We start from the raw sequence: 15,051 nt of genomic DNA on the forward strand, positions 1-15,051 counted from the left end.
GTTGGCGCTTACAATTATATTGTGACCATAAAATAATTCTCCCGTCATCATTATGTTCATTGTCCACTAATATTAAATTACACGTTCCATACAAAACATAAACATGATAACTGTTTTGGTTTTCCTTTCTGATCTAACATAACAAGATCCATGACGTAATCACTATAAGAGCACGTTCAACGAAGCACGTACAACAAAGTCTATGAATAACTCGCGAAAAAACTGAGCCCTGATCGAACACGTTTTGTAAGTATTAATGACCTGGTAGGTTATGGAACGATAAGATTGTTTACGGACGTTTGTTTTTTTATGGTTACACAATACGCTACGTGTTTATGAAGAAGGTGAGGTGACTGGCCGATATCATTGGTCATGACCTATCTAGTTAAGGCGTGACTTAGGATATGCTCTATTAATGCATTAGCAATTTGTTATGAACAAACATACATTCTAGGAAAAAGAAATTATCCTATGACTCGAGTAATTTGTTTAGAAAATAATACACTGATACACGCTAGCATTTCTTTAATTTCAATAGATTACAAGTGTACTTAATTTAATGATAACAAATGCAAGTCTTTCTTGGTGAAGTGTAAGCGAAACTGGAGGTACATTGTTTTGTCTGTTTTAATGGTAGCCAGAAAGTAAAGCAAAATATTATTTATAAAAAAGTAATGAATTGGAGTTTGAATGCTGAAATTTCGTTGCTGTCTTACTTTCAAAACTGTCATTGGAACTGAAACTGACGCAGTGTGTACTAAATGGTACAGGCACATGTCAATGACACAATATGCTGCAGTCCTTCCAATACCGAGGTCACTGTGCACGACAATTGGACCAGGTAGTGACTGATTAGCCTGCATCGCTTCTACTAAATACTGCTGCTCTTGCGTATTGACGGCTAGCAGGAACTCAAGAAACAATTGTGGGTCTGGAATAGCATTTTCTAACCATTCCAAATACTTGAAGTGGTGCATTGTCCTTGAATCTCCCGTCTGTTTGTGGATAACAGTCAATTTTGTCCCGATGTACTGGGGCTTCATCCTGATGCTTTCTGTCTTGATGATAAATTCCTTCAATATGATATGATCTTGGTTCGAAGGGAAGTACTGAACACTTGGTGTTTCCGACTTGGTACCGTTCAGCATGACAATCACCCGAGAGTTCTCCTGCCAGACCATACTCCAGAAATCATCAAAAGTGGTGGTCATTGGTTCCTGTGTTGCAATAAATTTGCAGCTGAAGTCATATCCCCTCACATAACTGGCGTTAATGTAGTCTGAATCATGATAAGACTTCAAAACCACCCGAGAAATGTCCCAGCATGGGTATTCCAAGCTACGATTCTTGTTCTTATTTTGAGGCAATCGAAAGTTATCACTGGTACCGCCAATAGGTGTGTTGATGATGTCCAAGTATTCTTGAACAAGTTTTTCTCCATATTTGGGATCTTCTGATCTCTGCATATAACTACGAGCTCCATAAATTGCTGAGAGACTGTCTGCCATCTTCAAAACGATAATTTTTAAACCACGAGACAAAGAAGAACCAAATGAATTCAACAAGCGCTTCTGTTATACTGACTTGTATTAAGGTAAACGAAGTATTGATTGTTTGGTCATATGTTATCGTTCTGCGTAATTCCATTTTGTGGTTATTCCTGTTACGAATATACTTCAGTAGTCAGCTATAGATTATACATTTGTGGTTTGCTCATAATATAAATTTTGTATAGTCTACTGTATTTAATAAATTATTACTTACGAGTATTGTTTTCACTGTAATTAAAATTAAGTATTCTATTTTTCGAAATAAACACTAGATGTTTCCATCTAGAAGTCTTCAAAATTTCAAGTTGCAAATATTAAATCAACATTAACACACTGTCTGGCGCATGAATAGTATATTCAGGGTTAATTGTATTTATATTTACCAATTGATTATATCCACTAGTATGGGCTAACACCGAAATGGTCCTCGGCCTGAGATTACTAACAGGTTTTTACGTAAGCCTTTGACGTATTGTTTTTCAGGAGTCACTTATTTTGTAGGACTAAAATTATTCTATTTGTGGTTTGTTCATAACGTCAATTGACAACAACCCATTGTAATTGATAATTATGATATTTATTAAACAGTCAGAATAATCTGACCACAAAGCTACTCATACGTGTGTCAGAGAATAAACGAGGGAAAAAGGACACCTATAAATAGCCATATACAGTTATGAATACATCAGTTGTAGTCCAGGCCTGAACGTGACTGGATTTCCGAGTGATTAGCAGTCCAAAATCTTTTGCACTCGACGCTATTAATAAAATGGGGTGTGGAAATTCTAAAACGCTGAGTCGCAGACGTCTCATTAAATTGATTAACCGTAAAGACGCCGTTGACTTTATTTGTGAAGAGCACGAAAACATCATGAAGATTGAGACACCAGGAACTTGCGACGAATCTACAGTTGCTGAAAACGATGAGCCAAGCAGATACGCTGACACAGCGCACCTTTGTCATACCATGACTCTTCCAGGAGAAAGCTCTGAATATAAAAATGCTAGCTATATAGACGGCTACCGACACCCTAAGAAGTACATCACGTGTCCGGCACCGTTAAAAAATACCCGCTCTGAATTCTGGAAGATGGTATGGAATCATAAAAGCCAGATCATCGTTATGTTGTGCAACACCATTGAAAATGGCCAAACCCAGTGCTATCGTTATTGGATCCCAATTGAAGGAGTAGCACTGCGATGTGGTGAACTCGAGATTAAGACAGTCAAGATTAGTTCGACACGTCGGGACTACACAATAACGGAACTTATGGTGACAGGTGACGATGGTGGCAACTTGAAAGTCACTCACTTCTGGTACGAACAATGGCAAGAACATGATCTATCTCCTGACGAATTGGTGTTCACTGACTTGTTAGTAATGACAAAGGTTTATCAATTAGGCATCGACGCACGTTCCAGCTCGATAGTGGTTCACTGCAACAATGGACTAGAAAGATCCATGGCGTTTTGTGCCGTAGATATCTGTTTGACACGATTAGAAAAAACTGGAAAGCTCAATGTATTTTCCACAGTATTAAATCTAAGAAAACAAAGACCAAACTGTCTCACTAATGTTGTTCATTACATTTTCATCTATACAGTTTTGTACCATTATATTAAGCATTATCCAAAATTATTTTCATCAATTTTTGCTCAATGATCTCATAAATAACTATTTCTTGTATTCGCCTAGTATTTTTTAAATAAAAAATTATGCTACTGTTAACGATGTCTCCTTAACCTATAAACAGATTCTTCTAATATTCAATAGAGTAATAGCTATTTACATTATGGGTGTTTATTTAATTTCTAGGCATAAACTATACATAAACTATCGTACTTGTTAGTGCTACTTATTTAATTAGCGCCAAAACACGAATCTACGCGTTAATAACCACTTAATTTATGATGGTACACTTGTGTAAATACTATTTTTGAACTACTTAACAATAGGTTTATTTCAATTGTTTAGATATCAATTAACATGTCTCTGCAATCAATTAGTCCAGAGATTGAACAACTATTGACAAATAGAACTATGATCAGAACCCAATAAGCTTATAGACTACAGGGTACGCATCAAAATTTTTAGACATTTTGAAAAGACAAATTCTAAAAATACTCCATAGCTTGCATTCAGAAATACCTGAGGAGATTAGACCAAGTGTATTTGAACTTCCAGTCCTAGAAAATCATCAGTAATAACTAAATATTTACTTATTTCCTACTTAATAATTCTTTTACCTAAAACTATTCACTTGGCAATTGAAGATTGAACAGTTGCATGCAATTATTCAATGAAGAGTTCAGGACTATGTCAAGTGGAACGACCCAGGCTCAATCTAATTCATCAACGCTGCCACTTAACGACACTGTGATCTCTAATGGCTTTGATTGCCCATGCACGAAACCACTTCAATTGAATCAAGTATCAAAGTCTTCTATGATTTGTGTTCATTTGTGCGACACTTTGCACTCTCAGTTTTCAAAACAACTAAAAATCTGAAATTTCATAACGTCCCTATACGATGTCGTCAAACAGCGTGTATTAGATATCAGACAATCAGTACATTCATTACTTTAGTAAACATGTTCTTTTGAAATGTTAATTGTTTAATTTACTTACTTTAAATTCTTTTCACAGCATTCTGCGTCCAGTGTGACCTCTGACAAACCTGTGTTGTAAAATCGACGTAGCAAATTAACGAGAAAATACAGTCAGCATTCATATTTAAATATCGATAGGCCATTGTTTGCTATCATGCGATGTCGGAAAATAAGTCTTAACATAGACGCTTACCTTTTAATTTTATCAACTGGGTACCTAGCTTGGTATAATATGCATCATGTAAAAAACATGCAAAACGCCTGAATACATTAAACACATTGAAAAATTACGTAAGAGTGTATTTTTAAATAGCAGCGCAAGAAAATGGACTTTAATGGTTAATAAATAAAGCCGATAAGGTTCGATGGCTGTCACCTTAAGATTCGAATGTTCTATAAACAGTATGAATTTTTCAGAAAGCCAAAAGAGCTACAGGTGTGTTCACGCGTTTTCAGTTTTTACAAAGAGTTATTGTTCAGGTATTTAATATTCAGCACAACAATTAGGACACATATGCTCGTGCAATTTTCAGTGATAGTTAAATAATATCAAATCTGTTTTAAAATCAGGTAAACTATGGAAGGATACCAGTACTTAACCTTTGATATCCAAGTTCCCAGCGATTGGCCTGTGCAGGAAATCCGGAATGAAATTTCACTAATCGCGCATAATGCAATAATGCGCTATTTGTTTGGTGAAGAAGTTATTGTTACTGTAAGAAATATTCCAGCTCTGGTAACACAACATGAATCGGGAATTGTATATGTTTTCAAAAAAATTGAGGAAATGTGAGTGTTTTTTTTTTATTGTAAATTTCTGCATTTTTGAGAATTTGAGATTTTGAAATTTATTTTTTTTTTTCAGCCTTGGTGACACCTATAAAATTGATCTGATTACACCGTCAGATATTTCGCTCATAGTGCCTACTCGTGAAGGGCTTAACAATGTCCAAAATGTTTCAATGTAAGTATTCTCAAATTATTTATCAAATAAATAATCATGAAATTAATACTGTGATTAATTTTCAAATTTCAGACCCTTAAATGCTGAAAATCTTCAATTTCACTTGCTCGATTTGAAACTATTTCAAACAGTATCGAAAGATCAGGAAATAACGATTGCCGTTCCAAACATCAGAAGAATTCTTCAAATATGGCAAATTACTGGTAACAATGTACACAGCTGTATTTTGAAATCGACCTACCACAATATAAGAACAATGGAGTAAGTAGATTACGTCAATGCTTTTGTTAAATACGATTACCAGTGATTAAAACTGTTTAATTTTACAGAATTTCGTCGGTATTGAAGAAATTAACGGTAAAACCAGATCCCACTATTTGTCTAGTAAAGTCCGCTGAGGATGAATGTAAAATACTTTGCTTTGACCAGATACCAAAGCGGGAGTAAGTATCAACTTTTAGACAAAGTCAAAATTTTGAAAAATCACTCATTTTAAAAGCATTGACATTTTTCCCAGATAGTTATTCTGATTTTTGTTACAGACGGTGCTATTGGGAATATGTGGGCCCCTGGATGGGTTTTTGTGCTATTTTTATTTCATTGCCATTATTGTTGTACTGCATTTTGAAGATAACAGGTCACTTATTCTAATAACTCATTCATAACTTTTACCAAAACCTTTAAATTGTATATAAAATTTTGTTCACGGATAAACTGATGTTAGTTCTGAGGTTTTAATTTATATATTTATTATTTTATATCTGTTGTAAGCACTCTGTACATTTTCTGAATTTTCTTTACATTACATTGTTTTGAACGAACTTTTGAAATCAAATAAATATTTTGTGTGCCATTAAGACATTGTTTTTTTATCCTGAATAACATTTAACGAATATGAAGGACTATTTGTTCATACAAAAACTATTTACATGACAACTGAACATCGAACACCAGCATGCAATAAATATCACGGTGATGTCATGCCAAATGTCTGAGCGACCAATTTTCTGTGTTTAAGGAATAAAAACAACTTTACAGTATTCTACTGAATACAGCATCCGTAAAGTTGAAACAAAACGGTTTGCTAATAAGTAAAATCATTGATACAACACAACTATTACGATTTGGAAGTATTGACTCTTAATAACAGTTATGACTATGACTAACAATTATGCAAATACCGTCTGCTAGCTGTTACTATCCGCGAGTCAGTCACGGTGTCAATAGACTTGTCCTTGACCGCGGAACGGTGTGAATTTCGCTTATGACTCATGATACTATCGCACACCTCACAAGCGAAGCGTTGAGGTGGTGCTTTACTCTCGACATGTCAAAAAACCGGTCTTCCAAAACTTAAATGACTTTTTTCTTTTACTAATATAACACTTACAGTATGAGTGCACTAATATCAAGTTAAATAATCTGTCTAGCACATATGGTATATTTTATAAACAATTATTTTGTTTAATATAGTAAATAATAACATTAAAATCAATCATTCTTGGACGTCCGTGTGTCTGTGTTTATGTGTTGATGTATGTGGCAGAGAAATTGCTCGAAAAATGTATCTTACCGGAATACTTTTATTTTTATTATATAAAGTAATACACTGTGCTGATTCCTAGTTAATATTAGCGTTCTAAGTACTGTTGTTTAATTATAATTTATAAAAAACTAAAATACGACTGTGTATTTGTATATCTATATTTATATACAAATGAATATTAGCCTTAAGCCATATGTGAAAAGTTGAGATCAGCGCATGCGCCATATTATAAATATCTCACGAAATGGCGCGAAACTTAAATTTGATAAATCTTTTTTTGAAATTTCATTATCAAAAACTCTATTGAAATGTTTTATTTTAGAAGTTAATAACCGCGGTGAGGCGTGCACTTTTGGATTTTCTAACCTTCTTTTCTATCTTGTCAGTTATTTAATTACAAACCAATTGATACAATGCAAACAGTTGATTACTTTTAAAACTAATACTGTTATTTTATTATAAAAATAAAAATGCCGTGAGCTAACTCGTCTTTAGCATTAACTGCCACTACCAATTAAAATTCATAAACTATTGGGCAGATGATGGCATTTTTCGTTGAGCTTTAAATTTCATACGCACACAATGGACTAGCTTGTATATGTACATTACACTCCCACTTTCAAACATTTTCACAGCCTCACATCTTACAACTTCACATTGCCCTTGATAATATGAATATTCGTTTTGCCAGACGCGGCGAGGTCTTAGATACTAATAATTCGGTTTACTGAATCTCAAACATATTCAAATTTTATTTCGATGGCGAGACGATTTTTGGAATATCACAAGCGTATTCGTACGTACTTTTTATGCTTTCCAAAACACACAAAGAAAAGTCGACTGTAATCGTTGATAAATAAGATGCACATTTCCGTGTGATTTACTGTTCCCGCAGGAACAACATCTCGATTAGATGACAAAATTGACCCACCATTACCAAAACCGTATCAGTTGAACTCACACGTGTGCTATAGGTGTTAATATTAACTGACATTTCTTAATATTATTGTGATTAAGAAAGTTAAGTGAAATACTTGCCAATTTACTGGACAATCGTCAACGCAAGACTAGTTTCGGTGATCACGGCGTTAATAGATATGTATGTCATTAGGCCGTGAAGTGGAGGTTTTGTAACAACGATGGTTTTCGATATGAGCTTAAGGTTTGTGGCGGGAATGTTTGAACGCGGGCGCATGTTTTCCGTCCGAGGCGTAGCCGAAGATGGAAATTTACGCCCGTGTTCGAACATTCGCGTCACAAACTTTAAAGCGAATATCGAAAAAGAGTCGTTGTTAAAATCACCACACGACGGCCGTATGACATACAATATTTTTTGTTATTATAGCTCCAGAAGTTCAGCTTTTGAGGGATTGGAGGCAAATGAGAAAATATTACAATGCTTAGATCTTCTTCGCAAGAAACGGCCAGCTAAGAAATAATTAGCGCCACTCAATAGTAACTATTTACTGAAAATCATCGGTCGGTACACTAGAATGTGACTTTTTTTTAACAATCTCTCTCATTTTTATCCGGGTATACACGAAAAGTCCGTAAAAGAAAGGGGGGAGGTAAACTTTACGGCTTAGGCCTCAAAAGAAAGACGGTAGAGTAGAGTCTCTCGAAAAGACTAACCTCACGGCCGCCTCACAGCGCTCAAAAGTTGAACTTCTGGAGCTAGTATAAGAAAAAAGTATTTATAAATTCTGCATAACAATAGCAGTAGTTTTGCTTGCATATTGTTTTACGTTGGTTAAGTTTTGGTCAAGTTTTTAGATAAAATATGGAGTACCAGAACATAAGTTTAGAACTTAATGTACCGACCGAATGGCCTTTCTAGCAATTTCGTAATGAAATTTTGAGAATGACGCTTAGATCGATTTTATATCACGCAGCAGGTCAACAAGTTACTTTGACCATAAATAACGTGTCTGTACGTCTAATACCATACGAATTTGGGATCGGATACACTTTCAGAAGAATTGAAGAATTGTAAGTTGCAACTTTTATTTAAAATTTCTGAATTTTTTTATTTTAAATTCTAAATCTTTAAATTGTGTATTTTCTAATTTCAGGCCAGATAACTTTTTTCAAATGGATTTAATAATACCGTCAGAAATTATGTTACTTTTTAACGGAGAAACAAGCCTGATGTAAGTTTTATTAAGTATTCGATATTTTATCATTCTTAAAAATTATAAAGTCAATTTCAGTGATTTATTATTCAATTTCAGACCAATAGAAGCTGAGAATCTGGAATTTCATTCCCGTAATTTGGAAGGGCGCAGAGAGGTTTCTATCGCAGTGCCCAATTTTAGAAAGATTCTTGAAATGAAAAATATTGTTGGAAATCAAATTTACCGATCCGCTTTCATGTCAACGTATCGAAATATTGGGATTATGGAGTAAGAGTTTAATAAATAGAGACTTTGTCTGTACTTATTTCTAGAAGCTTTGTTACTAAGTTAGTTATTAATTTTACAGGTTTCCAGCGATGCTGTCCGATATAACGTCGAATGCACTTCCATCTATAATTGCACAGAACTCTGACATACTGTGCTGTAATATGATTCCACAACCAAAGTAAGTTATTGCCTGTTGAATCTTAGACGGATTTTTTAGTTTAAATCTTAATAGACACAAAACTTTTACTGGTTACTAAGAGGTCAAAATTATCAAAAATTAACCGCATTTTCAGGACAATACCATTTTTAGCATCAATTATTACAATTTCATGTTCTATTTTCTTTTCTATATCAATTTAGAGAAATTAATGGCATTTCATTTCATTGATAGAAAGCGTTGATTCGCTCTTAAAGCTGTGTTAACTATGCTACAGGATTAGTTTTCTTTCATACATTATAGAGTCTTATCATAATGTTACTCTTTGTTACAGATCTCAGTTCTTGGAAATCTTAGAGTCAGTGACATTATATGGCATGTATTTTTCAACATTCCTACTATTAGTGTACTTGTTTTTTTTTGCAGAATATTCGAAGCTCTAAAATCTTATTAATGACGCTCATCAAAACTTTTTAATCATATAATCATATTAATCTCTATGTTATATCTTATTATAAAGTAAAGTAAAATGGATAGCTGATAGTATTTAAAAGTTGCTCTAAGGTTTTATAACTACAGTTCCTAATAATTATCCTATTCATTAGTTTATAATTTATTTTGGAATGTCATTCGTATATCTTTTAGTTCCTTTGCATTTCGTTTGATGTTTTATCATTACAAATCTCATATTGCTTCATCAATGAACAGAAATCATATTGTAACCTTTGAACTCGGTCCTCAATGACTCCATTCATTAATAGCGCCGCCGTGAAGATGACTCATAAGTCTAGAATTATATCCAAATGTTTTTTTCTATCTTGTGTAATCTTTACGTTATCTTTAATGTTCAATTTGGGTAAAAAGGTGGTTAAGAATATTTACGAGGTTTTTTTTTATACTTTTATATTTATAATTTGTAAAATAATTATCTCGTTTATTTTGAATTGTAATTCGTAGATTATTACACTGATATTTGTGTACTCTTGCATTTGATCTGATGTTTTATTATAAAATAGATCTGAGTTGTTTACTTTTTGCCATATAAATTAAATGAATTATTAGACCCATTTCAAGAAGTTGTTTTTTAATTTCGGCCCAATATTTCACTTTTTAGCTAATATTTGAAGCTTTTCAAGATTTTTGTATGAAAAAAAGGTTTCGGTCTCTTTTAGGAACCAAAAATATAATTTTTGAGATGATGATATTATTTAAATCTTTGAGCTTTAGTTCAAATCTAAAACCAGTACTTGCCTATTTAATTGCTATTGATCTTTGTATCCAGAAACTTTTCACTTGATGACTAAACAATGCCCATCTGCATGCTATAAATCAATTTATAAATCTGACAGGCCAAATGTTTCAATTAGTCTCTGGTCCGAGGTCGGATCACTTGATAGATATGCTCTTTATTGTTTTGAGGTCAGGAAAAAAAACTACTTTTCCAACTAATCTACATATTTATTTCACAAAACTAGAGAGACAATACCAAAATTCGCTCTTCATTCTCACTGCAAAACATCAAATTTCATACTTTTACAATTAATCTAAATTAGAAATTACCTTGAGATCAAAAGCTACATAGTTTAAAAATTTTGTCATGACTTGAATGCTTAACCTAAGATGGAAATTTAATAGCTAGATATGATCAGTCTTATCCTCAGCTTTTACAATTGACAATACTGAAACTTAATTGACTTCTACACCAGATTATCTTGAGGCTGTCTTCATAATCGTCCCAACTTTGTATAGTCTGCCACTGGCTGCCTTTTTTTTCAATCGCAAGGAATTGGTGACGTCACTGCTCATGTTTGTTAGGTAGAATTGAAATTTCCCAAAACTGGAACTGGTACTTCAATGGACTAAATTTTGGTCTTGTTGCTCTAGTCTTGATGTTCATGGCTGGTTACATGAAACCTGAAACAAAAAACGTTTAACCCAGTAAATCGTTCTACTTATTCTACACAAATTTTGAAACATAGAGACTATTATCCTTCAAATTCCAATTAAATGTTCAATTTCAGTTCGGCAGTCTCTCAATAGGCGAAAGAATGAGCCCGAGGTGTGACAAGATTTATCGATGATCTCACCGGCACTGTTTACTCGTTATGACCCTCTCTATTGTTATTTAGTCTTAAGCTTAAGAAATCAATTGAAAGTTAACCTCATATAAGACTAATTAATGTCTGACGCAATAAAAACTCTAATCAACAAATTGATGTCTTAAGGTGGTTCGGACACTACATATAATGCATGCTATTGCTGTCTTTTCATTTTGCTAGTGTTGTCTCTTTCACACACTATTGTCGTCTTACTTGTACGTATGGTTTTGTCATAGACCTCGATTTTTCCCATCAAGATATTTTTAAAACCCTTCGTCAGAATTTTTTCTCTTAGTTTCCACATAATCTATAAGAATCGATTTATATGAAAAACAGTTTTTTGTTTTTTTATCTTTAGTAGGTTTGTTATATATTATTTAAAATATATGAGCCCTCGCAATATTTACTATAGGGCAGTATAGTGACTGCATGTTAAAAGTTCAATTTTTAATAATTAATTACTCGAAAACTCTTCGTCAGATCTTTTTCAAAAAATTAATTTAAATGTATTTGATATTCATTTATAACATATTAAAAATTTAGATTTTTATCTTTATATTGCCTTCATGTCCGAACCACCTTAATGAAATCATTTATTTTGCAAACACTATTCCAGTCCTAAGTTTAAAATAACAATAAATACAACTTACCCTTTACTACCGAGATGAATTCCGGACATCGTTTCTCACTGTGTTTAATTCGTTTTTTGCAACAGACAGGTCAGACTTAGCTTGACTTACATCTGTCTTAAGTTTGTCTAATTTTCTTTCCAAAGACCTAATTTTTTCTTCCAAACTTTTAACTTTTAAAGATTGAGCGGAGTACATTTTATCTGCTACCAAAATCTAATCACGACAAGTTGTTTTTAGTAGCGCGCGGAGGAATGACTGGCGGAGATTCTATTCCCTGAAGAGGTTTTATCCTGCAAAATCTATTTCTATCTCTTTCATAACTATCTGCCTCTTTTTCTTCTACTGGTTACAAGTGCAAGGGTCCATTGCTGTGTTAGGGAGCGTCTATAAACCACGTAGCTTAGACAAAAGGGGAGCTGGATGAGTGTCAATGCTACGCTGAGCTACGTAGAAGGAGGAAAGAGCTGTGAAAAAGTTATCTAGTTTTTTTCAGGTGAAAATTTTGTAAAGAAAATTAACTTTATGCGAGAATCAGATAATTTCTTAGAAACAATCATGAGTTCCTTGATTGGATCATTTATCCTAAGTATAGGAAAAGTATAGAGAAAAATCATGTTCCATCAAAAGGAGGGAAAGGGGGGTTGAGGAAAAGGTTACCCTAGGCTACGTGACGGGAGAGAGGTTCCAAATTGGCAAAAGTCAGACCACGTGGTTTATGGACGCTCCCTTACCAGTTTTACAATCGCGTTATCGCACACATAAAGCACGTGCCTATTGAGTCAATATCTTCATGGCCTACTTGAGTGCTATAATTTGCATCCGTTTGTATCAGTTAAGAATGTGACGCGCGTAATTGATTGGAATGAAGACATTGATTTGTTGCTAAGTGCACTCGTTGCTTTTTTAATCAAATGTGAGAATCGATATTTCTTGGTTATTTCGAAATTAACTTATAAAGACAACAGTGATTTCATTCGCTATCAAGATATCGATCAGAGAGCTAAACTATTTCATAGTCTAGCAAGGATTCATCGACATAAATTTTCCAAATATTCAACAAATTAATTGTTGAAACAGAATGATTAAGATTGATTTATTCAATTCCTACAGCTGAACTATCGATGAACCATAACACTCATCAGAACACTAATTAATACGCTAGTTACCACTTTAATCATGATGGCACTTTTGTGGAAATATTATTTCTGAACTATCGCTTCAAAGTTCAAAAGAGCCGAGGCCATAATCCGTGGTCTTAGTACAGTTATTTTATCATCAATTAACATTTCTATTTAATCAGCTAATGAAGGTGAACCTCAAATTTGGTAATTATATAATGAAATAAAAAAAGTGTATGTTATTTATCAATAAAACAAACTGGTATGAGAAAAATATATATCAATCTTTAATTATTCAAGATTGATCTAGAAACAGACTTCTGATTTCGTAATCATATCTGCTTAGACTATTCCACATATCATTTAACTCCTCGTAATAGAGTTTAATGAGTTTCTTAAGATTCGCGATTTCAGGATCATCGGGGTTTTTCTTTTCCAGTTCCCACATTTCATCTTTTAGTTTCAATACTTCTCCGATAGTATTGTCGAAGCTATTTTTTGCCATTTCGACTCCCCTTTGGAGCTCTTTCTGTAACTCAAAATGCCTTAATGAGTACAATGCAAAGGGCAAAGGTTATTGCACACCTCATATCACAAACGGGCGTTTTTTGAAAACTGCCACTTCACAGTCTTAAGACATAAATATCTATTAAATTTTTATTGAAAGACATACATAAGTTGTATACAACAATTAAATAAAGCCATTCGGCAGCCGAAATGGAAGTAGATTTCTTATGTTATATATTCCACTTAAAAAAAATAATAGTTTAACGCTTATATCTACTATCGAATAACAACCAAACCAGATGACTGCGAGTCAAAACGACTGCAAGAGTAAAATTTCATTGAACTGAATCTAAGATGGACATTTCTGGCTCAAAAAATACATGTGAATATGTAAATTGAAGCTCTTTTTTTCAGCTTTCAGATGCATTTTACAGAATTTGATTATATTGACGCGTTCGAACGTTATTTGAAGAAAAAGAATAGAAATAATGATAATTTTGAATTTTCAAAATTTTGATATGCTGTCATTTCTAAACTTATCGACCGATTGAGCTCAAATTTGAACTTGATCTTCGTAATCGTCCACAGAATAAGTATGTTGAGTTTCATTAGGATCCATAAAGAATTGTGGACGACATCGTCGTGACAAGCCGCGTTATATATATATAAATATAAACTTTTGAACCATATGTATTTTCTGACTCAGCTCGTCGAGTTAAGTCAAAATATGACAAAATTTTTGGAAAGTTGCGTCATGAGGACAAATGCAATAGTTAGATTTCTATATGAAATCTACTAAAAATGAACTTCGAAAGAAAGTAGTTCTATAAAATCAAATAAGTACTTACAATTTCGAATCGCTTCATGTTGCGAAGTGTGAAGTTCACTTAGGGTTCAACTGTACGAAGTATTTTAGTATCATATGTGACGGACTATTTATACTGTGATTGTAAGATTCTGTAGGCCCAGAACTAAAACCATAAAACAAATAAATCTTCTCTTTTGAGAAATTGATTTTTTATCAAACTTACATTTTACCTATAAGATAAAAAAGTTTGGAAAATCTAAAAATGCACGCCTCACCACGGTCATTAACTTCTGAAATAAAAAATTTCAATAGAGTTTTTGATAATGAAATTTCAAAAAAAGATTTATCAAATTCAAGTTTCGCGCCATTTCGTGAGATATTTATAATATGGCACATGCGCTGATCTCAACTTTTCACATATAGTTTAAGGCTAATCTTCATTTGTATATAAATATAGATATACAAATACACAGTCGTATTTTAGTTTTTTATAAATTATAATTAAACGACAGTACTTAGAACGCTAATATTAACTAGGAAACAGCACAGGGTATTACTTTATATAATAAAAAAAAAAGTATTCCGGTTCGATACATTTTTCGAGTAATTTCTCTGACACATACATAAATATATAACTACAGACACACGGACGTCCAAG

General features: G+C 33.2%; 2 protein-coding genes across 2 annotated transcripts; one reads left to right on the top strand and one right to left on the bottom strand.

Annotated features, from left to right (window-relative positions):
* Positions 1 to 551: 551 nt before the first annotated feature.
* LOC133515645 (tyrosine-protein phosphatase non-receptor type 9-like) lies at positions 552 to 1,508 on the bottom strand. The gene has a single exon (XM_061848215.1). It carries the CDS (start codon positions 1,506 to 1,508, stop codon positions 552 to 554), a length of 957 nt encoding a protein of 318 aa, XP_061704199.1.
* Positions 1,509 to 2,319: 811 nt separating this feature from the next.
* On the top strand, positions 2,320 to 5,522 carry LOC133515646 (tyrosine-protein phosphatase non-receptor type 9-like). Its single transcript, XM_061848216.1, has 2 exons — positions 2,320 to 3,072; positions 5,454 to 5,522. Exons 1-2 carry the CDS (start codon positions 2,320 to 2,322, stop codon positions 5,520 to 5,522), a joined length of 822 nt encoding a protein of 273 aa, XP_061704200.1.
* The last annotated feature ends 9,529 nt before the right edge of the window (positions 5,523 to 15,051 follow it).

This window comes from Cydia pomonella, chromosome 2 (genome assembly GCF_033807575.1).
Source record: "Cydia pomonella isolate Wapato2018A chromosome 2, ilCydPomo1, whole genome shotgun sequence".
NCBI lineage: Eukaryota > Metazoa > Arthropoda > Insecta > Lepidoptera > Tortricidae > Cydia > Cydia pomonella.

Bases quoted from the DNA above. Each gene is read 5' to 3' on its own strand.
- LOC133515645 (XM_061848215.1), bottom strand. From the start codon at position 1,508: ATGGCAGACAGTCTCTCAGCAATTTATGGAGCTCGTAGTTATATGCAG.
- LOC133515646 (XM_061848216.1), top strand. From the start codon at position 2,320: ATGGGGTGTGGAAATTCTAAAACGCTGAGTCGCAGACGTCTCATTAAA. The intron at 3,073-5,453 runs GTATTTTCCACA...TTAATTTTACAG, and splicing joins AAAAAACTGGAAAGCTCAAT to AATTTCGTCGGTATTGAAGA.